General features: G+C 42.3%; 1 protein-coding gene across 2 annotated transcripts; it reads left to right on the top strand.

Moving 5' to 3' along the window:
- LOC139422862 (ran-binding protein 3-like) lies at nt 1–27850 on the top strand. Of its 2 annotated transcripts, none has more exons than XM_071174285.1 (14): nt 1–453; nt 6958–7019; nt 7730–7760; nt 7875–7946; nt 8211–8273; nt 9249–9314; nt 15223–15377; nt 16997–17094; nt 17448–17520; nt 18837–18918; nt 19262–19389; nt 19585–19705; nt 19833–20183; nt 26848–27850. In XM_071174285.1, the coding sequence occupies exons 1-14, from the start codon at nt 234–236 to the stop codon at nt 26892–26894; spliced, it is 1569 nt and encodes a 522-aa protein (XP_071030386.1). In that variant the 5' UTR covers nt 1–233; the 3' UTR covers nt 26895–27850. The 2 variants fall into 2 exon arrangements, with proteins under 2 accessions (XP_071030386.1, XP_071030387.1); XM_071174286.1 differs by having other exon boundaries at nt 50–453; nt 15223–15320; nt 26848–27847.

Below are 27850 nucleotides of genomic sequence, written 5' to 3'. Positions count from 1 at the left end.
AGCAGCCAGGAGCCATGCTCGGTAGTAAACACGGGATATGACTGTTCATTTACACACGCAGCAAAGGCTACGCGACAGACAACTGACTGGAGAGTGCCAAAATCAACAAATCAGGAGTATCAAGCTTTTGACACCAAAGGAGCAAATCACCACCTTTATCTGGATTCTTCTTTATTTTCTTGAGGTTGTGTTTATTTTACTACGGTAGTTTATCACATCTTCAGATCCGAAGAATGAGAGGGAATCTTTCCCCGAACGAAGATATTTCAGGGTATTATTCAATGATGCCTGTCTCGGACTTCCATGCAAAGCCCTCCTGTACGATGGAGCCCGCGGACAGTACGTGTGGAGCGGGAGGAGCTGTCACCGCCAGACCGCTGATGGGGAACATCTCTTCGTGGCAGCACTCTGGGGATGGAGGATGCGCGCAGGACGGAGCTGAGGAGTTAAACGGTATGGTTGTCATTGCGTCTCACTTTTTTTTAAAGTGACTTGAACAGATCTTGACTGCTAGATAATAATACGAATAGATTTGTAGACCTTAATATAATCAAGGTTTTGTTTTTATTTTTTGAGATTATGTTTTTAGTGCCATAATGCCACACGTGATTAATATTCCCCATATATTCACATATATTTGGTTTCATGGGCATTTTAAAACACAGCAGCCTTACTAATCATAATTGAAATACTAAATGCACACTGAAGAGTCCTGTCTCTCTCCTGTTTTGAGGTTTATTTATAGCTTGATCTTAGTAGGCCCTACTGCAAACATAAAACTAATTCACAGAAAAATATTTGGAAAAACACACAATTGTTTACCTTAGCACATGTACATATCATTGCTCTTCTTTTCTCTTTCAGTAGTGACATTAATATTTAGTTGACACTCATAATGAACACACACATACACACTGTATCCTGATGCAATATCTCTAGGGTTCTTATCTTATTTAACTTCATAGAGCACAGAAGCATGGACACAGTATCTGTGGGCTCTGGACAGGTTCTTAGCTCAGGCCTGTTGATTTTCTGGAAAACAATGCAGGATGATGAACGTATGGTTCAGTAATTTACCTGATTTAAATACAGTTATAGCTTGGATCTTGGTATATTTACAATACAGTTATAGCTTGGATCTTGGTATATTTATAATGCAGCTTTAGCTTGGATCTTGGTATATTTACAATACAGTTATAGCTTGGATCTTGGTATATTTACAATACAGTTATAGCTTGGATCTTGGTATATTTACAATACAGTTATAGCTTGGATCTTGGTATATTTACAATACAGTTATAGCTTGGATCTTGGTATATTTACAATACAGTTATAGCTTGGATCTTGGTATATTTACAATACAGTTATAGCTTGGATCTTGGTATATTTAAATACAGTTATAGCTTGGATCTTGGTATATTTAAATACAGTTATAGCTTGGATCTTGGTATATTTATAATAGAGTTATAGCTTGGATCTTGGTATATTTACAATACAGTTATAGCTTGGATCTTGGTATATTTACAATACAGTTATAGCTTGGATCTTGGTATATTTAAATACAGTTATAGCTTGGATCTTGGTATATTTATAATAGAGTTATAGCTTGGATCTTGGTACATTTACAATACAGTTATAGCTTGGATCTTGGTATATTTATAATACAGCTTTAGCTTGGATCTTGGTATATTTATAATACAGTTTTAGCTTGGATCTTGGTACATTTATAATACAGCTTTAGCTTGGATCTTGGTATATTTATAATACAGCTTTAGCTTGGATCTTGGTATATTTACAATACAGTTATAGCTTGGATCTTGGTCAATTTATAATACAGTTTTAGTTTGATCTTGGTACATTTATAATACAGTTTTAGCTTGGATCTTGGTATATTTATAATACAGTTTTAGTTTGATCTTGGTACATTTATAATACAGGTATAGCTTGGTACGTGTTGCTTTTGAACCAAGCCTGTAACCTTTTGCACATTAATGTCTAACCTATAGGGATGAGTTGACATTCTATAGCTGCAGGGTTGTCATCTGCCGCTCTGTGTCACCCTGGTGTAAGACAGTGGGATGTGTCAGGAATCAGGGATGAAATGAGTGCATTGGAGAAGTACTGTATGTGTAAGACGTGATCACATCTCATCCCAGGGGGAGTGGTTATTATTTACCCCCCACTTGAGGTTATAGACTCCACTAATGAAAACGAGGACCAGGTCAGGCTAGCTAATTCCAGTTTTCTCCACCAAGCTACCAAACTAGCTAGCTCTGGTAATGGCCAATGACTAGGCTCTTTCTCATGTTCCAGCGTGAACACTGAGATATCCCCCCTCCCTCCTCCATACCCAAACTACAGTCCCCCTCCTTATAGTGTTATAGGCACCCACCGTCCCCTTTTAGATTTCCAATCACACGTCTGTTCATGTTTCAGACTGAAGTGACGAAATATACTAGATTATTCTATTGCTAGGTGGAGAAAAGAAAAAAAAACATCTACAAGAGAAGCAGAGCAGTTAACCAGAAGTTCTGGATTTGAATGTTTTCCCGGGGGCCTTAACTAGAGTGATTTGGATGTATAGCTCTCAGTAAGTTCAGAAATACTGTCTCGTTACCAGTACTTTCAATGGTAACCATGTTTAGCCCCGCTGTTTGCTGTAGGGGAAATAATAAGCAGGCTGAGATAGTGTTTAAGGTCGAGTTAAGAGGCCATCAAGGTAACCAAATTATTAAAGATTAGCACAATAGCTCATCAATAAATTACAAATAATTCCTGATATTCCCAGGAAAATCAAATGCTCTTAGGACATTCAATCCGGTAAGATCTTATTTTCTCCTGATTTCTCAGTAAAAGTCTGTTTTCGTCCAGAGCTGCAGAGCTAACAGAGATATGACAAGTGATTCATGAGGGTGTGACTGAGGCCTCAATGAGTTAGATATGCCTGTTCCCATAGTTGGAGGTTGTTGTAAGTAGCCCTGCATTCCTATGGTGGTGAAGCACCTTTTATAATAGCCTGTTAGAGGCCCAGTCTGGCTTATGGGCTCAGGAGTAAGACAGCATCCAGGGGGAGCTCCATGTGTGTGTGTGTGTGTGTGTGTGTGCTTGCATGTGTTAGACCCTTTGCAGGAGGTCCTTGGCTGGAATCTGGGGCATCAGCAGAGTTAAGGTTTTCCTTGCAGAATTTCCTGTTCTACAGGAGGCCCCAAACGTTTTCCTAAAATGGTATCTGTGTTCATACAGTGTGAGGTCCCTATATATATATTAGGAAAGCCCTCTCTTTTATCAGAAAGAGTAAGTAGCCTTGCACAAGCCTTGGTACAAGGACACCCCCTGGACAGGACACTACTCTATCACAGGGCCTTACCCCCAATCTATCTCCTTAATGTTGAGTGCCAAGCAGAGACGCACCAGGTCCCAATTTTACAGCTTTGGTATGACTCAACCAGGGATCAAACTCCCAATCTTGCAATCTCAGGGCAGACACTCTAACCACAAGGCCACTGAGTTGGTTCAGGAATAGACATCGAAGCTAGTTCCGCTTTTTTTCATTATTCCCCTCTAATCAAGGACTGATTTAAGACCTGGGACACTAGGTAGGTCCAATTAAGTATCAGGTAGAACAGAAAACAAGCAGGCTCCGGACTTCGTAGGGTAAGAGGGAAAACGCCTGGTGTATTGCACTGGTGGGTGACATTTATTAGTTCAGGCTTGTGGCTGAAATTCACACTGCAAATATTGTTTTGTTGAGTTCCCAAATCCAGAACTTACATTCTTCTATTCTTCTGCTGTTTTTGTCTGACTGGTTTATATCCATGTCTGTAACCATCTGTCTGACCATAAGGCTGTGATGCAACTGTATGCTGGCCACGTGGTCTTTCAAGTTGTTTTGTCCTTATGTTACCCCAGCTCCCCAAATGAAGCCCAGATGTTCTGCTAGATTCAGCTATTGTTGTGTTGCTCTCGTTTGGAAGATCTGAGAACGGTTGCTGGAACTACTGAAACCCCAATTGGGCCCACAGCCAGCACGTGTGTGAATAGAGGCTGTCTTCATAACAATTGACAGTAGGTACGCTCAATTAGGGGGAAGACAGGGGGAGGCAAGGCAGCTTTATGAAGGGGACAGGGCTTGGTGGGGGCTTGGAGCAAAGCATTGTCCCCCCACGTGAGTGTTGTGTGTGCAGCTGCTGGTTGTGACATGGCGGAGTAATTTTTTTCCCTGGTCCTCTGCCCCTTTAACCCCGCCCAGCCCTGGAGTGACATTCTGATTGAGACCAGAGTAGCCTAGTTTGAGGCAGCTTTTAGGGGGAGTGCCCCCCGCACCAACCCACTCCTGCTCCTAACAGAGACAAGGAAATTTGAGAAAATGTGCGTGCATGTGTGTTTAATGGGCTCTCCTGTGCGTCTCTTTCTCAGGGCAGCGGTTTGTGGAGCACTGCCACTGCTGGCAGTGGTGTTTATGGCATATTCAGCGTCTGCCAGAAGAGAAGCTCACTGCTTCTTTACAGGCCCGTTAAGTTACCACTAGCAGAGGACAGAGAGAACAAAACATACTTCAACAAACAGTTCAATTTCTCCTCTGTGCCTTCCAAAACCTGAAACTAGGGGTCATTAAACAATAATATTTTATTCAAAATCTGTACAGAAAACAGATTCCAACCAAATGAAAGTATTACCATGGAAAAATGACATGATTCACTTTTAGAGTAGGCCTACTGTTTTTTTAGTACCTGCTGCTGAAAGGCTCTGTTGAGGTCTTCATACAATAAAAACTAGTTAGTTGTGCCTTCCTTATAAAGTCTGCAATAGAATGGTCTACCTGTGAGTATCAATTCTCTTTGAGAAGCCTCAGGAAATATTTATGATCCACTCCTGCAATGAGCATGAACAGGGCATGTGCATCTCTATTGATGTCAATCTTCATAGATCACCATTTAATGGTCCTCGTCTCTGAGTGATTGGGTCTTGCCTTAGTTTGCAGTGCTCCTCAGGTTTTTCTACCAGATACAAGCATGTTAAGGTTTATTCTCTTTGAGAAAATAAAAATGTAAAAATGGATTAATGTATAGACAGACCTTGTCAGCAATATTCCAAGGAATGCTCTTTTAAGCTCAAAGGAAGCTAGCTTAATTTATTTTTCATTTCATAAATGGCAAGCATGTCTGTTCATGAAACGTGTTTATTTAGTACTCTCCTCTCTCACTTATGTAATGACCCTTTCAATCCGTGATGTGGAAAAAGAGCGGCTGTCATAAAGAGTTGCCTGCTCTCTGGCGCTAGCCTGACAGTGTGCATCATGTCAGGATTTTCTCATGACGTCTGTTACGTATGGCCCTCAGCCGAGGTCCGGGGCTGTCTGACCTCTGGACACTCAGACCTATGGTAACTGAGACACTGTCTGCCCAGACAGAAGATAGGATACGGGGGGATGAAAAGGAGAGAGAAGGAGAGAAGAGTAGGAAAGGTTAGTGGAGATTCGGGAAAGAAGAGTTGAGATGGAGGAGATGCAATGGGTTTAATTGTTACTGTATATTTGCATTGTCTGGGGTGACCAAACTCAACTGTGAGTAGTACGATAACTGACCTGTGAATAAGTATTTTCCCACAGCAGCGATGGCATCACCTATGTGTCAGGGAGGATACACAGTGCTCCTATTGACACTCAGCAAAAACACTCTACCTTATACACTGATGACCACCCACCCTTCTATGCTGTTACATTCAGAGTAATAGGCACTTGTCTCTGGCACCACTTGACTGTTGGAGTGTTGTGTAAACTAATCGCAATTCCATTTGTGGTGCCCTGCTGTTTGTCTACAGTAGGTCATGTGACTGGAAGCCTTTAGAGTTGGACTGTAGAGTTAATAAGTAGAGCTTGCTCTGATTTCCCCAGGAGGTCACAGACAGGATTACTGTGGCTTGTGGTAGAAATAGCCTCCATTGACCCATTACTGTACTTTTTATCTGTCAAAGAAAGCTGAACAACTGCATAAATGCAAAAAGCAAACACGTTTCAATGTTAATCATCAGTATATAGGACACATTAATCAGTTGCATCTGAACAGTCAGTTGTCTTTAGAATAGGCTGCTCACACCATAGACTTTGGTGAATTCCAAGTGATCATCTGTCACTGACTGTGAAGTGTGAATGCCATCTTTCTCCATGCCCATAGTGAACACAGTCACTGACTGACACAGCACTGGCAAATCTCCACATGTGAATTAGCACACCACAAGACATTAATAATTGACTCTAAGCTGAGTTGATCATATGAGGTCAGATCAGTGACAGAGTCCCTGTGTATTTATAGCCTCCATACAGGTCTGGACCAGTCTCAGTCAGTTTGACCCAGAGCCAAGCCTTGGCATCTGGTGCATAGTTGGCTCAAACCTCCACTGCTATCCCATCACTCAGCCCTACCACGGTGGGCTTGTCCCCAGCGTCCAGGGCCTGTTGTCAGGCTGTGTGGTTACATAAGAGGCCTTGGGTGTCAAAGCCTCCATTGATTAGAATAATACATTGGGGTGGGATGACGATGGACATCTCCAGTCAGAACTGTGGTCAGAACTGTGGGCGAGCCTAGAGATCTCACCGCTCTTTGGGTCCTTGTTTAGTTGGCTGTGTGTTTTGAGGGTTAATTGAGGAATAATAAATGTAGTAGGAAACTACTCTTAAATTCAGAACAGTGCTACTGTTGATTTTCCTAACTTTGCATTTTAGTGTCTTGGCAGAACAGTGTGTACCGACAGATCACAGTCTCAAGTCATTTCCCTGGTTACGTCTTTGTGGTTTCAGTGACAAAATTAGGAAAATTGTTTTCCTATTTGAATTTAAGTAAACGCTTTTAAACTCAGTTACGGTTTAGCTAAGATTCACTCATGGATAATGACTCAGTCGCTGTATCAAACTTCAACAAGGATAATTCTCTAACTGTGCTATAATCTGTCTTTTCACAGAGAAAACGGTGCTTGCCCCACCGGTGTTCGTATTTCAGAAGTCTTTCACGCTATCCATGAAGGTAATCTGAATCAAATCAAATCAAATGTATTTATATAGCCCTTCGTACATCAGCTGATATCTCAAAGTGCTGTACAGAAACCCAGCCTAAAACCCCAAACAGCAAGCAATGCAGGTGTAGAAGCACGGTGGCTAGGAAAAACTCCCTAGAAAGGCCAAAACCTAGGAAGAAACCTAGAGAGGAACCAGGCTATGTGGGGTGGCCAGTCCTCTTCTGGCTGTGCCGGGTGGAGATTATAACAGAACATGGCCAAGATGTTCAAATGTTCATAAATGACCAGCATGGTCGAATAATAATAAGGCAGAACAGTTGAAACTGGAGCAGCAGCACGGTCAGGTGGACTGGGGACAGCAAGGAGTCATCATGTCAGGTAGTCCTGGGGCTTGGTCCTAGGGCTCAGGTCCTCCGAGAGAGAGAAAGAAAGAGAGAAGGAGAGAATTAGAGAACGCACACTTAGATTCACACAGGACACCGAATAGGACAGGAGAAGTACTCCAGATATAACAAACTGACCCTAGCCCCCCGACGCATAAACTACTGCAGCATAAATACTGAATCATATCCTGAAGGGTAACATGTTGACAGATGATGCACATGCATTATTAAAAAGCAGTTGCTAATCAAAAGGATACATTCAGAAACATGTAATGGAAGAATATGTATCATTAGTTTGTATTTCTGAACTTTCTTTCTGAACTGATTTTCTACAGAGGAGAGCAGAGAGATGGGAGGAGGGATCAGGTCAGCATTATATCTGCTGCATGTCATAACGAGCAAACATTTTGATGAATCTCTGTTGCTTTCTATTGCATTGGCAGTAATGTATTTATGTGTACTTGGCTTGTTCTCCAATAGTTGTGGGAATCAGTCCAAACAAACGAGCCCGATCCTTCACATACCCTAATCCTAACAGCAGAATGAGGAAAGGTGAGTGTTCAGAAATATCAATTTGCAGAAATTGTCTGCCTACTCTATTAAAAAAATACATATATACATATGCATATTATGGTATTATTACCACCAAATGTAAACATTTGAGGATTGAATTATAATTCCTGTACCTCAGTTTTACTCTCCTTTGATAAAGGCAATTTTTTGTTGTTGTACAATCTCTACTGACATTTCATCTACAGTATATACACAATGCTGCTGGTTAACATTGCTTTTATTTTTTCTCTGCGTCTCTGACAGGCTCCTGTGACGGCAGTAGACGAGTGCGAACAAATTCCCACTCTTTTCCCCCACCGCCTCCAGGTAAACAACCGCACCCCCTACACAAGACCTGTCATCTCTCTAGTGTACTCTATTATCTCTATCCTTTCATCCATCCTTTCTAAGCTGTCCCCTAGGGCATACAGCGCCCATGCAACTGAGTCTAGTTGCCTGATTCCTTGACTCGCCTGCAGATGATTGTAGCCTTAATAAAACTGGGATCTTACTGGGATAAAATACTGTAAATCCATATCTTTGAAATGAACCGAAGCAGTGACGTAGCCGCTGGAAGATGTTTGGCGCTACAAATGGATATTTCAGTCGGCTAATGCAGTACTAGTAAAGGCCCAGTGCACTACTTTTGTGAGAAATAATAATAATGATTTTTCAGGGGTGCTGCAGCACACTCAGCACCCTTACTTCCCACGGTTAAGCGTCATGATCAAACTCTCTTAAAGGGTTTCCTGTCTATATTCACTGCCAGTATTTCCTCTAGGTCCATACATTCCAGTCACACCATCCATGTAAAGGGTTCTTTGGCTGTCCCCATAGAAGAACCCTTTGAAGAGCCATTTTTGGTTGCAGGTAGAACCCTTTCTATAGAGGGTTATATTTGGAAACCAAAAAGGTTCTACCTGGAACTAAAAAGGGTTCTTCCTGGAACCAAAATTGCTTCTCCTATGGGGACAGCCGAAGGACCCTTTTAGAAGAAAAAAAAATTGTGTAGATTCCCAGCAGCCACTTCAATGCAGTCCCAGTATCTCTTTCCCCTGATCCGTTTCAGTTTCACTCTGTCACTGCAGCCCTCACCTGCTCATCACAAATCACCAACATGACACACTATTGGCACCGCGGAACCCTCACTGCTCATTGTTGGCCAAGCATGTTGTATGTTGTCATGTGCCAAGTCTGGCGGTCACTTTGACATAATTGTGGAGCATGTTTTAACTTTAATCATATATGATATGTCTGTCTGTGTGAACTCTTCTGACGGATCTCCTCTCTGCTCTTTCCTAGTCTCAAGATCAAATGTCTTCATGCCTTCAAATCTGTGCAACCGGGCCAACATTTCCCCAAACAGAGGCAAATATCCATTCTCTGGTCTTATGTTTACCTTTTGATGTGCTAAAATACCTCTAATTATCTAATCAAATGTCAAATCAAATCAAATGTATTTATATAGCCCTTCTTACATCAGCTGATATCTCAAAGTGCTTTACAGAAACCCAGCCTAAAACCCCAAACAGCAAGCAATGCAGGTGTAGAAGCACGGTGGCTAGGAAAAACTCCCTAGAAAGGCCAAAACCTAGGAAGAAACCTAGAGCAGAACCAGGCTATGAGGGGTGCCAGTCCTCTTCTGGCTGTGCCGGGTGGAGATTATAACAGAACATGGCCAAGATATCTGAACAACTTACAAACCACACTTAATCACTATTCTACATACTAATACATTCGGTGAGTATTCAGACCCCTTGACTTTTTCCTCATTTTGTTACGTCACAGCCTTATTCTAAAATTGATTCAACATTTTTACAAAAACTGATCAATCTACACACAATAATGACAAAGCAAAACCAAGTTTAAGAAATGTTTGCTAAATTATTAAAAATTAAAAACAGAAATACTTATTTACATACAGTTGAAGTCAGAAGTTTTCCCCAGTGGGTCAGAAGTTTACATACACTCAATTAGTATTTTGTAGCATTGCCTTTAAATTTAACGTGGGTCAAACGTTTTGGGTAGCCTTCCACAAGCTTCCCACAATAAGTTGGGTGAATTTTGGCCCATTCCTCCTGACAGAGCTGGTGTAACTGAGTCAGGTTTGTAGGCCTCCTTGCTCGCACACGCTTTTTCAGTTCTGCCCACAAATGTTCTATAGGATTGAGGTCAGGGCTTTATGATGGTCACTCCAATACCTTGACTTTGTTGTCCTTAAGCCATTTTTTCACAACTTTGGAAGTATGCTTGGGGTCATTGTCCATTTGGAAGACCCATCAACTTCCTGACTGATGTCTTAAGATGTTGCTTCAATATATCCACATCATTTTCCTGCCTCATGATGCCATCTATTTTGTGAAGTGCACCAGTCCCTCCTGCAGCAAAGCACCCCCACAACATGATGCTGCCACCCCCGTGCTTCATGGTTGGGATGGTGTTCTTCGGCTTGCAAGCCTCCCCCTTTTTCCTCCAAACATAACGATGGTCATTATGGCCAAACAGTTCTATTTTTGTTTCATCAGACCAGAGGACATTTCTCCAAAAAGTACGATCTTTGTCCCCATGTGCAGTTGCAAACCGTAATCTGGCATTTTTTATGGCGGTTTTGGAGCAGTGGCTTCTTCCTTGCTGAGCGGCTTTTCAGGTTAGGTCGATACAGGACTCGTTTTACTGTGGATATAGATACTTTTGTACCTGTTTCCTCCAGCATTTTCACATGGTCCTTTGCTGTTGTTCTGGGATTGATTTGCACATTTCGCACCAAAGTATGTTCATCTCTAGGAGACAGAATGTTTTTCCTTCCTGAGGTGTGACGGCTTCGTGGTCCCAACGTGTTTATACTTGCATACTATTGTTTGTACAGATGAACGTGGTACCTTCAGGCGTTTGGAAATTGCTCCGAAGGATGAACCAGACTTGTGGAGGTCTACAATAATTTTTTGAGGTCTTGGCTGATTTCTTTTGATTTTTCTATGATGTCAAGCAAAGAGGCACTGAGTTTGAAGGTAGGCCTTGAAATACATCCACAGGTACACCTCCAATTGACTCAAATTATCTCAATTAGCCTATCAGAAGCTTCTAAAGCCATGACATCATTTTCTGGAATTTTCCAAGCTGTTTAAAGGCACAGTCAACTTAGTGTATGTAAATGTTTGACCCTCTGGAATTGTGATACAGTGAATTATAAGTGAAATAATCTGTCTGTAAACAATTGTTGGAAAAATTACTTGTGTCATGCACAAAGTAGATGTCCTAACCGACTTGCCAAAACTATAGTTAATAAACAATTCATTTGTGGAGTGTATGAAAAACAAGTTTTAATGACTCCAACCTAAGTGTATGCAAACTTCCGACTTCTACTGTAAGTATTCAGACCTTTTGCTATGAGTCTCGAAATTGAGCTCAGGTGCATCCTGTCTCCATGTATCATCCTTGAGATGTTTCTACAACTTGATTGGAGTCCACCTGTGGTAAATTAAATTGATTGGACAAGATTTGGAAAGTCACACACCTGTCTAAATAAGGTCCCACATGAGGTCGAAAGACTTGTCTGTAGAGCAACGAGACAGGATTGTGTCAAGACACATATATGCAGCATTGAAGGTCCCCATGACCACAGTGGCCTCCATCATTGTTAAATGGAAGAAGTTTGGAATCACCAAGACTCTTCCTAGAGCTGGCCGACCGGACAAACTGAGCAATCGGGGGAGAAGGGCCTTGGTCAGGGAGGTGACCAAGAATCCAATGGTCACTCTGAAAGAGCGCCAGAGTTCCTCTGTGGAGATGGGACTTGGGAGAACCTTCCAGAAGGACAACCATCTCTGCAGCACTCCACCAATCAGGCCTTCATGGTAAAGTGGCCAGACGGAAGCCACTCCTCAGTAAAAGGCACATGACAACCTGGTTGGAGTTTATCAAAATGCACCTAAAGGACTCTCAGACCATGAGAAACAAAATTCTCTGGTCTGATGAAACCAAGATTGAACTATTTGGCCTGAATGCCAAACGTCACATCTGGAGGAAACCTGGCACCATCCCTATGATGAAGCATGGTGGTGGTAGCATCATGCTGTGGGGATGTTTTTCAGAGGCAGTGAATGGGAGACTAGTCAGGATTGAGGGAAAGATGAACGGAGCAAAGTATAGAGAGGTCCTTGATGAAAACTTGCTTCAGAGCGCTCAGGACCATAGACTGGGGTGAAGGCTCACCTTCCAACAGGACAACAACTCTAAGCACACAGCCAAGACAACGCTGGAGTGGCTTCAGGACAAGTCTCTGAATGTCCTCGAGTGGCCCAGCCAGAGCCCGGACTTGAACTTGATCGAACATCTCTGGAGAGACCTGAAAATTGCTGTGCAGCAACACTCCCCATCCAACTTGACAGACCTTGAGAGGATCTGCAAAGAAAAAGGGGAGAAACTCCCAAAATATAGGTGTGCCAAGCTTGTAGCGCCATACCCAAGAAGACTAAAGGCTGTAAACGCTGCCAAAGGTGCTTCAACAAAGTACTGAGTAAAGGGTCTGAATACTTATGTAAATGTGATATTTCAGTTTATTTTTAATACATTTGCAAACATTTCTAAAAACCTGTTTTTGCAGTATTGTGTGTAAATTGATGACTATTTAATCCATTTAAGAATAATGCTGTAACATAACACTTCTGCGAGCAGGCTTTTCTAATCGACCTGGCCTGGGTATCCTGGAAGGATATCCCATCAGTAGAGGATGCCTGGTTGTTATTTAAAAGTGCTTTCCTCACCATCTTAAATAAGCATGCCCCTTTCAAAAAATGTTGAACTAAAACAGATATAGCCCTTAGTTCACTCCAGACTCGACTGCCCTTGACCAGCACAAAAACATCCTGTGGTGTACTGCACTAGCTTTAAATAGTCCCTCCGATATGAATATTTTCAGGAAAGTCAGGAACCAATATACACAGTCAGTTTGGAAAGCAAAGGATAGCTATTTCAAACAAAAATTTGCATCCTGCAGCACTAATTCCAAAAGGTTTTGGGACACTGTAAAGTCCATGGAGAATAAGAGCACCTCCTCCCAGATGCCCACTGCACTGAGGCTAGAAAACACTGTCACCACCGAGAATTTCAATAAGCATTTCTCTACGGCTGGCCATGCTTTCCACCTGGCTACCCCAACCATGGCCAACAGCTCTGCACCCCCCGCAGCAACTGACCCAAGCCCCCACTCTTCTCCTTCACCCATATCCAGACAGCTGATCCGCTGGGCTAGACAATCTGGACCCTCTCTTCCTAAAATTATCCGCCGTCATTGATGCAACCCCTAAAACCCCTCTTTCGTATCGTCTGAGATTCCGAAAGATTGGAAAGTGGACGCGGTCATCCCCCTCTTCAAAGGGGGAGACATTCTAGACCCAAACTGTTATAGACCTATATCCATCCTGCCCTGCCCTTCTAAAATCTTCAAAAGCCAAGTGAACAAACTGATCACTGACAATTTCGAAACTCACCGTACCTTCCCCACTATGTAATCCGGTTTCCGAGCTGGTCACGAGTGCACCTCAGCCACTCTCAAGGTCCTAAATTATATCATAACCGCCATCGATAAAAGACAGTACTGTGCAGCAGTCTTCATCGACCTGGCCAAGGCTTTCGACTCTGTCAATCACCGTATTCTTATCGGCAGACTCAACAGCCTTGGTTTCTCTAATGACTGCCTCGCCTGGTTCACTAACTACTTCTCCGATAGAGTTCAGTGTGTCAAATCGGAGGGCCTGTTGTCTGGACCTCTGGCAGTCTCTATGGGGGTGCCACAGGATTCAATTCTCGGGCAGACTCTTTTCTCTGTATATATCAATGATGTCGCTCTTGCTGCGGGTGATTCTCTGATCCACTTCTACGCAGATGACACCATTCTGTATATATCTGGCCCTTCTTTGGACACTGTGTTAACAAACCTCCAAACGAGCTTCAATGCCATACAACACTCCTTCCATGGCCTCCAAGTGCTCTTAAATGCTAATAAAACTAAATGCATTCTCTTCGCTGCCCGCACCCGCTGCCCACACCCGCCTGACAAACTAGCATCACTACTCTGGAAGGTTCTGACTTAGAATATGTGGACAACTATAAATACCTAGGTGTCTGGCTAGACTGTAAACTTTACTTCCAGAATCATATTAAGCATCTCCAATCCCAAATTAAATCTAGAAACGGCTTCCTATTTCGCAACAAAGCCTCCTTCACTCATGCTGCCAAACAAACCTTCGTAAAATTGACTATCCTACCGATCCTTGACTTCGGCGATGTAATTTACAAAATAGCCTCCAACACTCTACTCAGCAAATTGGATGCAGTCTATTAGAGTACCATCCGTTTTGTCACCAAAGCCCCATATACTACCCACCACTGCGACCTGTATGCTCTCGTTGGCTGGTCCTCGCTACATATTCGTCGCTAAACTCACTGGCTCCAGGTCATCTATAAGTCTTTGCTAGGTAAAGCTCAGCCTTATCTCAGCTCACTGGTCACCATAGCAACACCCACCCGTAACACGCGCTCCAGCAGGTATATTTCACTGGTCACCCCCAAAACCAACACCCCCTTTGGCCGCCTTTCCTTCCAGTTCTCTGCTGCCAATGACTGGAACGAATTGCAAACATCACTGAAGCTGGAGTCTTATATCTCCCTCACTAACTTTAAGCATCAGCTGTCAGAGCAGCTTACCGATCGCTGCAGCTGTACACAGCCCATCTGTAAATAGCCCATCCAACCAACTACCTACCTCCATATTTGTTTTTTGCTCTTTTGCACACCAGTATTTCTACTTGCACATCCTCATCTGCACATCTATCACTCCAGTGTTAATTGCTAAATTGTAATTACTTTGCCACTATGGCCTATTTATTGCCTTCCCTCCCTAATCTTACTTCATTTGCAGACACTGTATACAGATTTTCAATTGTGTTATTGACTGTACGTTTGTTTATCCCATGTGTAACTCTGTTGTTTTTGTAGCACTGCTTTGCTTTATCTTGGCCAGGTCGCAGTTGTAAATGAGAACTTGTTCTCAACTGGCCTACCTGGTTAAATAAAGGTGAAATTAAATAAATAAATAAATAAGAAAATGTGGAAAAAGTCAAAGAGTCTGAATACTTTCCGAATGCTCAGTATAGTATATTTTTATTCATACCTGATCGTAAGACTGACTTTGAAGGACAGAATTTGATTTAAGTCTCTTTTTACTCCTCCTTCCTTCTCCTTCCCTCCTTTTCTATTCCTCTCTTCTTCTGTGTAGTGACACCTCTGAACAGGGTCAGAAGGTCATTACTTCAGCCTGCACGTCTCCTCGCCCCTCAACCCTGGAACATCTCCTCACAGCCACACCTATCTGAGGTATTCCACAACTCTCTTCGCCCCCTCACACAGAGTGAAACGAGAAAACTCTCTCAGGTAAAAAATTAAAAGAGAGAACTCTCTCAGGCCTTAAAAGTATTTCAATAATAAAATTATTATTAGTTGGGGTTGTGTCATTGCCTGAGGGACCCACATACTCTTCTCAGAGAAACCTATTCACTCACTGCCAGTTTATAAACCCAAACACCAAAACCGGTTTGAATCAGTTCTGTCTATTGGAAATTATTGTGCAATGTTTTTTTTGTTAAGGTCTCTCTGAATTTTTGTCAGATGTTACTATGGAATACTGAAGTATAATTACAAGCATTTCATAAGTGTCAAAGGCTTTTATTGACAATTACATGAAGTTGATGCAAAGAGTCAATTTTTGCAGTGTTGACCCTTTTTTTCTCCAAGACCTCTGAAATCCGCCATGGCATGCTGTCAATTAACTTCTGGGCCACATCCTGACTGATGGCAGCCCATTCTTGCATAATCAATGCTTGGAGTTTGTCAGCATTTGTGGGGTTTTGTTTGTCCACCCGCCTCTTGAGGATTGACCACAAGTTCTCAATGGGATTAAGGTCTGGGGAGTTTCCTGGCCATGGACCCAAAATATATAGGTTTTGTTCCCCGAGCCACTTAGCTATCACTTTTGCCTTATGGCAAGGTGCTCAGTCATGCAGGAAAAGGCATTGTTCGTCACCAAACTGTTCCTGGATGGTTGGGAGAAGTTGGTCTCGGAGGATGTGTTGGTACCATTCTTTATTCATGGCTGTGTTCTTAGGCAAAATTGTGAGTGAGCCCACTCCCTTGGCTGAGAAGCAACCCCACACATGAATGGTCTCAGGATGCTTTACTGTTGACAGGACACAGGACTGATGGTAGCGCTCACCTTGTCTTCTCCAGACAAGCTTTTTTCCGGATGCCCCAAACAATCGGAAAGGGAATTCATCAGAGAAAATCCTCCAAAAAGTATTCGCCTCACTGTACGTGCAGATGCACTCACACCTGCCTGCTGCCATTCCTGAGCAAGCTTTGTACTGGTGGTGCCCCGATCCCGCAGCTGAATCAGCTTTAGGAGACGTCCTGGCGCTTGCTGGACTTTCTTGGGCGCCCTGAAGCCTTCTTCACAACAATTGAACCGCTCTCCTTGAAGTTCTTGATGATCCGACAAATGGTTGATTTAGGTGCATTCTTACTGGCAGCAATAACCTTGCCTGTGAAGCCCTTTTTGTGCAAAGCAATGATGACGACACGTGTTTCCTTGCAGGTAACCATGGTTAACAGAGGAAGAACAATGATTCCAAGCACCACCCTCCTTATGAAGCTTCCAGTCTGTTATTCAAACTCAATCAGCATGACAGAGTGATCTCCAGCCTTGTCCTCATCAACACTCACACCTGTGTTAACGAAATGCAGTGGAAATGTTTTTGGGGAGATTCAGTTCATTTACATGGCAAAGAGGGACTTTGCAATTAATTGCAATTCATCTGATCACTCTTCATAACATTCTGGAGTATATGCAAATTGCCATCATACAAACTGAGGCAGCAGACTTTGTGAAAATTAATATTTGTGTAATTCTCAAAACTTTGGGCCACGACTGTAAATTCAGAAAGGTAATCGGACTGTAAAATAATCATTTGCATTGTTTTTTTGTCCCATTCCCACAGGTGAGCCATGATCCTTCAAATGATGTCTCCAGCATCTCAACAGACTGCTCCTCCACTGTTGGTCTATTACATCAAAAGAAACCCTGTCAAGTTCACAGGTACGCAGAGGACCTGGTTAATGTAACAGTAAAGATGCAGGGTGTCTAGTTGGGTCAAGTCTGTGCAATATTTCATTTTTACAGCCTCACAGCCACTTTAAACTGTATATTTGACAGTTGACATTCTAATTGAGGGCTACCCACTCCAGGTCAAGGCATGGATAAGTTAAACCAGGGGTTTCGGGTTACGTGTTAATTTTCAGTCCAGACCCAGGACTGGACAGCCTTGCTTCAATCCAGAGACCTTACAGAGTTTTCCTCTGTCAGAGCTATGTGGGGTCTAGGGGTTTAGTTCCCAGCAGTGATTCTAAACCTGCTGACCTCTCTGCTGACCTCTGGTTCACACTCCACAGATCGAAGCCAGACGGTACCACCTCAGACAGGGTCCAGTTTGTGTTTGGGGAAAACATGAGTGAAAGAGTCTTGGTGAGTTCAGCAAGTACCACTGGCATACACTACATGACCAAAAGTATGTGGGCACCTGCTAGTCGAACATCTCATTCCAAAATCATGAGGATTAATATGGAGTTGGTCCCCCCTTTGCCGCTGTAACAGCCACTCGTCTGGGAAGGCTTTCCACTAGATGTTGGAACATTGCTGCGGGGACTTGCTTCCATTCAGCCACAAGAGCATCAGTGAGGTCGGGCACTGACGTTGGCCGATTTGGCCTGGTTCGCAGTCGGCGTTCCAATTCATCCCAAAGGTGTTCGATGAGGTTAAGGTCAGGGCTCTGTGCAAGCCAGTCAAGTTCTTCCACACCTCACTCGACAAACCATTTCTGCATGGACCTCGCTTTGTGCACGGGGGCATTGTCATGCTGAAACAGGAAAGGGCCTTCCCCAAACTGTTGCCACAAAGTTAGTAGCACGAATCGACTAGAATGTCATTGTATGCTGTAGCGTTAAGATTTCCCTTCACTGGAACTAAGGGGCCCGAACCATGAAAAACAGCTCCAGACCATTATTCCTCCTCCACCAAACTTTACAGTTGGCACTATGCATTGGGGCAGGTAGCGTTCTCCTGGCATCCGCCAAATCCAGATTCGTCCGTCTGACTGCCAGATGGTGAAGCGTGATTCATCACTCCAGAGAACGTGTTTCCACTGATCCAGAGTCCAATAGCGGTGAGCTTTACACCACTCCAGCCGACGCTTGGCATTGCGCATGATCTTAGGCTGGTGTTCGGCCACTCGGCCATGGAAACCCATTTTCTGAAGCTCCAGACAAACAGTTCTTGTGCTGATGTTGCTTCCAGAGGCAGTTTGGAACTCGGTAGTGAGTGTTTCAACCGAGGACAGATGATTTTTATGCGCTTCAGCATTCGGTGTTCCTGTTCTGTGAACATTTAGGCCAATAGACATTTCCATGTCATAACAGCACATACAGTGGACCGGGGCAGCTCTAGCAATGCAGAAATTTGATGAACTGACTTGTTGGAATCCTATGACACCATCCTATGACGGTGCCACGTTGAAAGTCTCTGAGCTCTTCAGTAAGGCCATTCTACTGCCATTGTTTGTCTATGGAGATTTCATGGCTGTATGCTCGATTTAGGTGTGACTGAAATAGCCGAATCTACTAAGGGGTGTCCACATACTTTTGTATATATATTGGACTTATACAGTAGCAATTTGCACAGGATGACTATGAAATATATGATGTCATCACATTTGTATGAGTTTAACTGTGTTACCAAACACATCATATTTACAGAAATGCTCTCACTTTCTCACCCTCATATAGAGACCACAGAAATCCCCTAGCAGTGAAGATTCTGATTGCAGCTCTGATTCTGAGTCTTCCACCTCTGAGTCAAGTTATAAAGGTAAATCATTAAGCGGGTCGTAGTGTTTTTACATGAGTACACAACTCTGGTCCTCGAGAGCCAGTACCTTAATGGCCACAGTGTCTGCTGATCCACCAAGACTGTGGTCCTAGGCTGCATTTATACAGGCAGCCCAATTCTGATCTTTTGCCCAATTATTGTGAAAAGAGATGACCTGATCAGTCAAAAGACCAATTAGTAGAAAAATATTAGAACTGGGCCGCCTGTGTAACCCTGCCATAGAGGACTAGAGTTGTGCACCTCTGTTCTAATAGCGATTGACTGCCTCTTAGTGGATGCCTTTCAGAACTGCAGCTGAAGTTCTGTCTGTGTTTGCTGATAGGTGCTGTGTGGAGCAGTCTGAGGGAGTCTGCTGCAGCTTACACAGCATCCTGTGGGAGGCAGCATGTGCTCAGGCTCAGGCGGGTTCAGCTGTTCACTGGGGAGGAGAAGGAAAGCAATGTGGTCCAGGTGAAGACCTATAGGACTGACTCATGCCAGATCTTGCAATGCCTGGTGCCTGACGGCACAGTCGATAACGTGGCATGCAATGTCTGAGCAGGGGAATGTGACCATTATGTTGAAATAGGAAGGACCAATGCCTTCTGATATTGCTAAAGACAGTGGTGTACCTTTTTCATTTTTTCATTTTTTTTCTTCTTTTAGCTGACCTGCAGACTGTTTGTCCTGGAAAAAGGAACTCCGTCATGGACTGAGCGAGGAAGAGGAGTCCTGCGACTCAATGATCTAGCATCAGGGACCAAAAGAGGGCTTCAGTCCAGGATAGGTGAGTTTACCATGAGGGAGTTTATTATTCCCATCACTCTGACCAACATCTGCACGTCTTTCTGTGATTCTTAATGTTTCTCATCCTCAGTAAATCTCTTACACCTGTCGCCCTCTGATCAAAACAGTGATGAGGCACCAGGGCAGTCTCAAGGTTATCCTCAACACCAAGCTCTGGCCACACACACACCTACGTCGCCCTGCCCGCCGGAACCTCCAGGTGACGGCCACTGACGTGGAGACTCAGGCCGTTCGAGTGTTCCTCATTCAGGCCAGCGCCAGGGACGTGGCTCGCCTCTACGTGGCCATCCACCATCGGCTGGTAGGCCTACGGGCCAGTGCTGCTGGGAGGGAGGCAGAGGCTGCAGGGGGCAGGACCAGGGAGGGGCACTGCAACAGTGAGAATGAAGAGGAGGAGGAAGAGGAGAGACAACAGAAAGAAAGAGAAGAAAGGCTGCTATTGACACGATTGCGACCTGGTAAGAGTGAATAGCAACAGTGAAAGGGATGTACTCTACAGTTGTCTGAGATTATCCCTTGCTCTTTCACCTACACACTTGTATGTCTACGACTAAGTCCAATGTTTAGTGCATTGTTTGTCCTGTGTAAAAAAAAACATGTTTGGAATTTTTGCTTAGTTTGAGTAAGGGAACACTCGTCCTCCAATAGATGTCTGGTGGGAAGTCACGTTACTAATCCCCAGTCCACATTCCAGAGTCAGAGGGGTTGGGTTAAATGCGTTAGACACATTTCAGTTGAATACATTCAGTTGGACAACTGACTAGATACCCGCCTTCCCTTTTCCCTTTCCCATGGGGAGCTGTTAGCAGGTGGTAGTCCTAGACCAGGGGTGTCAAAGTCAAATGGACGGAGGGCCAAATAAAAAAATCAGCTACAAGACGAGGGCCGGACTGTTCGAATGTTCATTGAAAAATTTTTAAATGACGCATATAGTCTAGTGAACCTAATTGAACCTACTGAAAACCTAACAAATATATTACAATATGATCAGATAAATAAAGCAATATTTTCTTATGGCTCTGTCAGTAATCTTTAATTTTCAACAGACACAAAAGACAAATTTCCTTTATATAAATATCCCCATAACATGAACATTAAATGAAAGAAACCGGTATTCAAGGCACCATCAGTAGACTATATTTTCTATTTTAGCAAAAGTGGGCTAAATTTACTTCAAAGAAAAAACAATAATAGCAATTTTCTATCATCCACTCAACTGAAATATTTTTAAAATATAATTGGATTGAAATACAAAAAAATAAAGTGCAAAAATCTATTAATCAAAAACAACACTTTGTTTAAGGAGAAGTAACATGCAGTGAAAACAAATATTAAATTTTAACTTTTAAACTTGAACTGAGTAAAAACTCTAAATATGTGATTGCACAGTAATGTTCACTTGTTTGAGGTTGAGGGTGATACTTGGTGGTGTCCCATCTTTTCCACAAGTTCATCAATGTTCGGGGTAAGGCTCTGAGCTGAAGAAATCCTCAGAATTGAGTGGAGGTGTTCAGCAGTAAGTCGACTTCTGTGTGATGTTTTGTTCAGGTTCATCAAAGAAAACAGTTGTTCACACAGGTATGTGCTGCCAAACATAGACAACGTTTGAGCAGCCTGGATGCGCAGCTGGGGCATTGTGCCGGGGAGGAAACGGGCGAACTCCGCAGCACCCACTGCCGCATATTTTGCCCTCAGTGCATCATTGCATTGGAGGTCAATCAACTCCATTTGGAGGTTTGGTGGTGAGCTTTCCACGTCAACAGCAAATGGGTTACCGAGCAGTTCCAACCTGCTTTTTTGTGCTTCAAAGTCAGCAAATCGGCGTCGAAAGTCAGCGGCAAGCATACCTATTTTATCAGCCAACTGTGTGCTCGGGAACGCACTGGTAGAGAGCTTCTCTTTCATGGTCTGGCAGCTGGGAAAGTGGCTCAAATTTTCTTTCCGCATCTGCGTCTCCCACAGAGTCAGTTTGGTTTTAAATGCCTTCACTGTACTGTACATATCAGAGATGACACGATCCCGACCCTGCAGCTGCAAGTTTATTGCATTCAGATGACTCGTAATGTCACACAGAAAAGCCATTTCACACAGAAACATTTCGTCTCGGAGTTGTGTTGTGTCTTTCCCTTTGCTGTCCAAGAACAGACAAATCTCCTCACGAAGCTCGAAACATCTTTGAAGCACCTTTCCCTGGCTTAGCCATCGCACCTCTGTGTGATAAGGCAAATCACCATGCTCCGTTTCTAACTCCGTCAGAAATGCCTTGAACTGGCGGTGATTCAAACCTTTGGCTCTGATAAAGTTAACTGTGCGCGTGATGATGCTCATTACATGCTCCATTTTCAAGGCTTTACCGCACAACGCTTCCTGGTGTATGATACAATGATAAGCTGTCAGCTCACCTGTCGCGTTTTCCTCTTGCATCTTTTCCCGTATCTTCGCCACCAGTCCGCTCCTGTGTCCACACATCGCAGGTGCTCCGTCGGTTGTCAAACCCACGAGTTTTTCCCAAGGCAGCTCCATCTCATTTACACATCTTGACACCTCTTCATACAAATCATGCCCCGTAGTTGTGCCATGCATAGGACGTAAAGCCAAAAACTCCTCTGTCACGCTTAGGTTGGAGTCCACTCCGCGGATGAAAATTGACAACTGGGCAATGTCAGAAATGTCGGTGCTCTCATCCACAGCCAAGGAATATGCAATAAAATCTTTTCCCTTTTTCACAAGCTGCTCTTTTAGATTGATGGACAACTGGTCTACTCTCTCGGCAATGGTGTTTCTGCTCAGACTCACATTTAAAAAGAGTTGCCTTTTTTCTGGGCAAACTTCGTCACAAACTTTAATCATGCAGTTTTTGATGAAATCCCCCTCCGTAAATGGCCGGGCTGATTTAGCGATCTCTTCTGCCAAAATAAAACTGGCCTTGACAGCAGCCTGGCCTTGTGATTTGGCTTTTTTGAACAGAGCCTGTCGAGATTTGAGGCCTCGTTTTAATTCCTCTGCCTTTTGTAGCCTTTGTTCCATGTCCATATTCTTGTTTTTGTCCGCGTGTTTCGTTTCATAATGTCGTCTCAGATTATACTCTTTCAGTACCGCCACACTTTCTCCACACAGAAGACACACAGGTTTTCCAGCTACCTTCGTGAACATATACTCCGACTCCCACCTTGTTTGAAACCCCCGGTTCTCAGTATCCACCTTCCGTTTTGCCATTTTTGATGGGTATCTGAAAGTTAATTTTACTGTGATGCTGACGACTGCTGTGCCAATAAATATTGAAATGAAGCAGCCTACTGCTCGGTGCGTCACCTTTGCATTGTGGGAAATGTAGTATTGGTGCGTGTAAAAGATCTGCGGGCTGCCGGCTTGCTGCGGGCCGGTTCTAATAATAAATCAAGATCATCCCAGGGGCCGTAAAAAACCTTCTTGCGGGCCGGATGTGGCCCGCGGGCCTTGACTCTGACATATGTGTCCTAGACCTTCAATCTGCCACTGGCAAACCCCGCCACATAAAAAACTGAGTAACAGATGGATCCCCATCATGGTGGATTACATCACTAAAGGTCCCAGGCCTAAAAAAATTAGGTTATTTTTTTGTACCATTATGAAAAAGAGAAGAGAACACTAGATTAGTGGTTTTTAATTGATGTACCTTGAGGAACTCTCAGGTGTGCCGCAAAACTTTTCCCAATCTTGATAATTTTTTTGAACACTCACTTCTAAACGTGACCTGTTGAATGCACATGGAATTTTGACTTGGGATCACCAATGAAGCTCAGATAATACACGGAACCAAAATATAAAGCAACATGCAACCATTTCAGAGAATTTTACTGAGTTACAGTAACTTTATTTGTCACATGCGCCAAATACAACAAGTGTAGGGAGACCTTACCGTGAAATGCTTACTTACAAGCCCTTAACCAACAGTGCAGTTCAAGAAGATGGCTTGGGGGCAGTATTTTGACGTCTGGATGAGAAGTGTGCCTAAAGTAAACTGCCTGTTACTCAGGCCCAGAAGCTAGAATATGCATATTGGTAGATTTGGATAGAAAACACTCTAAAGTTTCCAAAACTGTTAAAATAATGTATGTGAGTATAACATAAATGATATGGCAGGCAAAAACCTGAGGAAAATCCATCCAGGAAGTGGGATTTTTTTGATGTGGGTATTTTCAATTGAATGCCTATAGAGTATCTAAATGGTTAGGACCCAGATTGCAGTTCCTATGGCTTCCACTAGATGTCAACAGTCTTTCGCCCTTCGTTGTTTTTCCTTTCTATTGAATACACTATTGTCCTGTTGAAATATTATTGATTAATTATAAACATCGTTTGACATGTTTCGACTAACTTTACCAGTACTATTAGGATGTATTCGTCTGCATGTTTTGACCGCCTTGGGGCCAGTGGATTACAGAACATAACACGCCAACAAAACTGAGTTTTTGGGATATAAAGAAGGACTTTATCGAACAAAACAAACATGTATTATGTATCTGGGACACTTGTGACTGCTACCATATGAAGATCTTCAAAGGTAAGTGATCAATTTTATCGCTATTTCTGACTTTTGTAATTCCTTTACTTGGTTGTAAAATGTTTGTATGCTTTTGTAAGCGGGGCGCTGGTAAGGTATGGTAAGTTTTCGCCGTAAAGCCTTTTTGAAATCTGACAAAGCGGCTGGATTAACAAGAAGTTAATCTTTAAACCGATGTATAAGAGTTGTCCTTGTTTTGAAAGAAAACTATTTTTTTGTCCATTCAAATAACATCAAATTGATTAGAAATACAGTGAAGACATTGTTAATGTTGTAAATGACTATTGTAGCTGGAAACGTCAGATTTTTTTATGGAATATCTACACAGGCGTACAGAGGCCCATTATCAGAAACTATCACTCCTGTGTTCCAATGGCCCGTTGTGTTAGCTAATCCAAGTTTATAATTTTAAAAGGCTAATTGATCGTTAGAAAAACCTTTTGCAATTATGTTAGCACAGCTGAAAACTGTCATTCTGATTAAAGAAGCAATAAAACGGGCCTTCTTTAGACTAGTTGCGAATCTGGAGCATCAGTATTTGTGGGTTCGATTACAGGCTCAAAATGGCCAGAAACAAAGCCCTTTCTTCTGAAACTCGTCAGTCTATTCTTGTTCTGAGAAATAAAGGCTATTCCATGTGAGAAATTGTACAACGCTGTCCACTCCGGGATGCTGGCCTTCTAGGCAGAGTTGCAAAGAAAAAGCCATACAATGGGGCAAAAAAGTCAGCCACCAATTGTGCAAGTTCTCCCACTTTAAAAGATGAGAGGCCTGTAATTTTCATCATAGGTACACTTCAAATATGACAGACAAAATGAGAAAAAGAAATCCAGAAAATCACATTGTAGGATTTTTAATGAATTTATTTGCAAATTATGTTGCAAATTATGTTTACAGACAGATTATTTCACTTATAATTCACTGTATCACAATTCCAGTGGGTCAGATGTTTACATACACTAAGTTGACTGTGCCTTTAAACAGCTTGGAAAATTCCAGAAAATTATGTCATGGCTTTAGAAGCTTCTGATAGGCTAATTGACATCATTTGAGTCAATTGGAGGTGTACCTGTGGATGTATTTCAAGGCCTACCTTCAAATTCAGTGCCTCTTTGCTTGACAGCATGGGAAAATCAAAAGAAATCAGCCAAGACCTCAGATTTGATTTTTTTAGACCTCCACAAGTCTGGTTCATCCTTCGGAGCAATTTCCAAACGCCTGAAGGTACCATGTTTATCTGTACAAACAATAGTACACAAGTATAAACACCATGGGACCACGCAGCCATCATACCGCTCAGGAAGGAGATGCGTTCTGTCTCCTAGTGATGAACGTACTTTGGTGCGAAAAGTGAAAATCAATCGCAGAACAACAACAAAGGACCTTGTGAAGATGCTGGAGGAAACAGGTACAAAAGTATCTATATCCACAGTAAAACGAGTCCTATATCGACATAACCTGAAAGGCCACTCGGCAAGGAAGAAGCCACTGCTCCAAAACCGCCATAAAAAAGCCAGACTACGGTTTGCAACTGCACATGGAGACAAAGTTTGTACTTTTTGGAGAAATGTTCTCTGGTCTGATGAAACAAAAATATAACTGTTTGGCCATAATGACCATCGTTATGTTTGGAGGGAAAAGGGGGAGGCTTGCAAGCCAAAGAACACCATCCTAACCGTGAAGCACGGGGGTGGTGGCATCATGTTGTGAGCGTGCTTTGCTGCAGGAGGGACTGGCTCCCCGAAACGTTTCACTCAAGTTAAACAATTTAAAGGCAATGCTACCAAATACTAATTGAGTGTATGTAAACTTCTGACCCACTAGAAATGTGATGAAAGAAATAAAAGCTGAAATAAATCATTTTACTATTATTCTGACCTTTCACATTCTTAAAATAAAGTGGTGATCCTAACTGACATAAAACAGGGATTTTTTACTAGGATTAAATGTTAGGAATTGTGAAAACTGAGTTTAAATGTATTTGGCTAAGGTGTATGTAAACTTCCGACTTCAACTGTATATAAAAACATTGTCACAGGAAATAGATGATTTGCTGTATGGATCAAATGAGATGGAGGTCATTACCACTAAATAAATGAATATGGAAATTTTAGGTGTGCCGGAGGATATTTTATCCCATCAAGTTGTGGCACAGTTTAAAAAAAAGGTTGGGAACCACTGCACTAGAGATGAGAACTAGGTATTGCTGTTTATCTAAACAATTGTCCACTTGTTATTCCTTGCAACAACCTCTCCTTCAGCCTCCTTGAACTTGTATGTCAACAAGACACCTAAAGAAGCTAAAATTAGCCCCATATCAGCTAACCATGCATAAATCACATTCCAGTGGAGGACAACTTATTTCCTCTGGAGCAAAACATGTGTTGTCCCTGTAGAAACTTAGTGGAGACCTACATGACATGAGAATTCATTCTGAACAACCCTTAACATGGCCATTTTGTCATTGTGCATTTACCAGACAAAACACTGTGCTGCAAAACATAAAGCTATTGTATATAAATATTACAATATTTTCACTTACACACGTTCCATAACATGTCTGTCTTTCTCCTTTGCAGTGGTTTGTGATTGGATACACAGTAAACCTAGTTTGGATTCTTGGTGACATGACATCATACCTGGACCATCTGAACAGAACTTTCAAGAGAAACATCAAGAGACAGCTTGCAAGTACTTACTGCCCATTGAGCTACCATGACTGCCTTCTTTTAACAACAACAAAAATATATGATCATTCTATTGCCGTACTTACTGTCTATTGAGCTACCATGACTGCCTTCTTTTAACAACAACAAAAATATATGATCATTCTATTGCCGTACTTACTTTTGTACTTCACGTTATTGTGGCAGTGTGCAAGGGGAGGGTAAACTGCCACATTATGACAGAGGGAATCTAGATGTAATGACTGATAAAAAACAATTGTATTTATTTTTGTTATTTTATTATGCATTTATAATGAATCCAACTGTTCATGCAAGTGCTATTTGTGGCTGAAGCACCCACATTAACCTTATTTAAAATATATTTAGAATATTCCCAAAAGGTTTTGTTCTTCTGTATTTCTTTTATAAGCATTATGTTTTATATGTTGTGTTTTAAAAACACCTTATGATCAACGTAATGATTTTGAAACCATTTTTGTAGGTCTTTCACTACAAACAGAATATAATATGTATCTATCTATTTCAACTGTGAAACAAACAAAATAGCTTTATTGTTAGCTGTTTCATTTATACAGTACATTACTGACAAACAACAATCTCAAGGTTGTGGTACACTCACCTTTTCTACACAGTACTAAATGCATGCCTCTGCCTACCTCTGTAATTGCTACACAAATGTGAGAAAACATTTAAATGTTTTTAATGGATTTTAAGTTCTATTACCTAGTGTATTGTCAAAAGCAATTAACTTAAAAGGGTAATCCTGCATAAAAGCAAACATGACTAGCATCTAGTTCATATTCTGATAAGTATATATTATATTCATCTGCTTCTGGTAATATCACCATGTTATGTGAGCAGTTATGTGATTGATAAAACTGATTTTCTGATACAA

The sequence above is a fragment of the Oncorhynchus clarkii genome, chromosome 12 (assembly GCF_045791955.1).
Source record: "Oncorhynchus clarkii lewisi isolate Uvic-CL-2024 chromosome 12, UVic_Ocla_1.0, whole genome shotgun sequence".
NCBI lineage: Eukaryota > Metazoa > Chordata > Actinopteri > Salmoniformes > Salmonidae > Oncorhynchus > Oncorhynchus clarkii.
Note: the sequence above shows the minus strand (reverse complement) of the source record. Positions and strands in the feature narration are given on the sequence as shown.

Coding starts and splice junctions, on each gene's coding strand:
- LOC139422862 (XM_071174285.1), top strand. CDS start 234: ATGAGAGGGAATCTTTCCCCGAACGAAGATATTTCAGGGTATTATTCA. Junction 7,020..7,729: donor CTTTCACGCTATCCATGAAG/GTAATCTGAATC, acceptor GATTTTCTACAG/AGGAGAGCAGAGAGATGGGA. Junction 15,378..16,996: donor AAACGAGAAAACTCTCTCAG/GTAAAAAATTAA, acceptor CCATTCCCACAG/GTGAGCCATGATCCTTCAAA.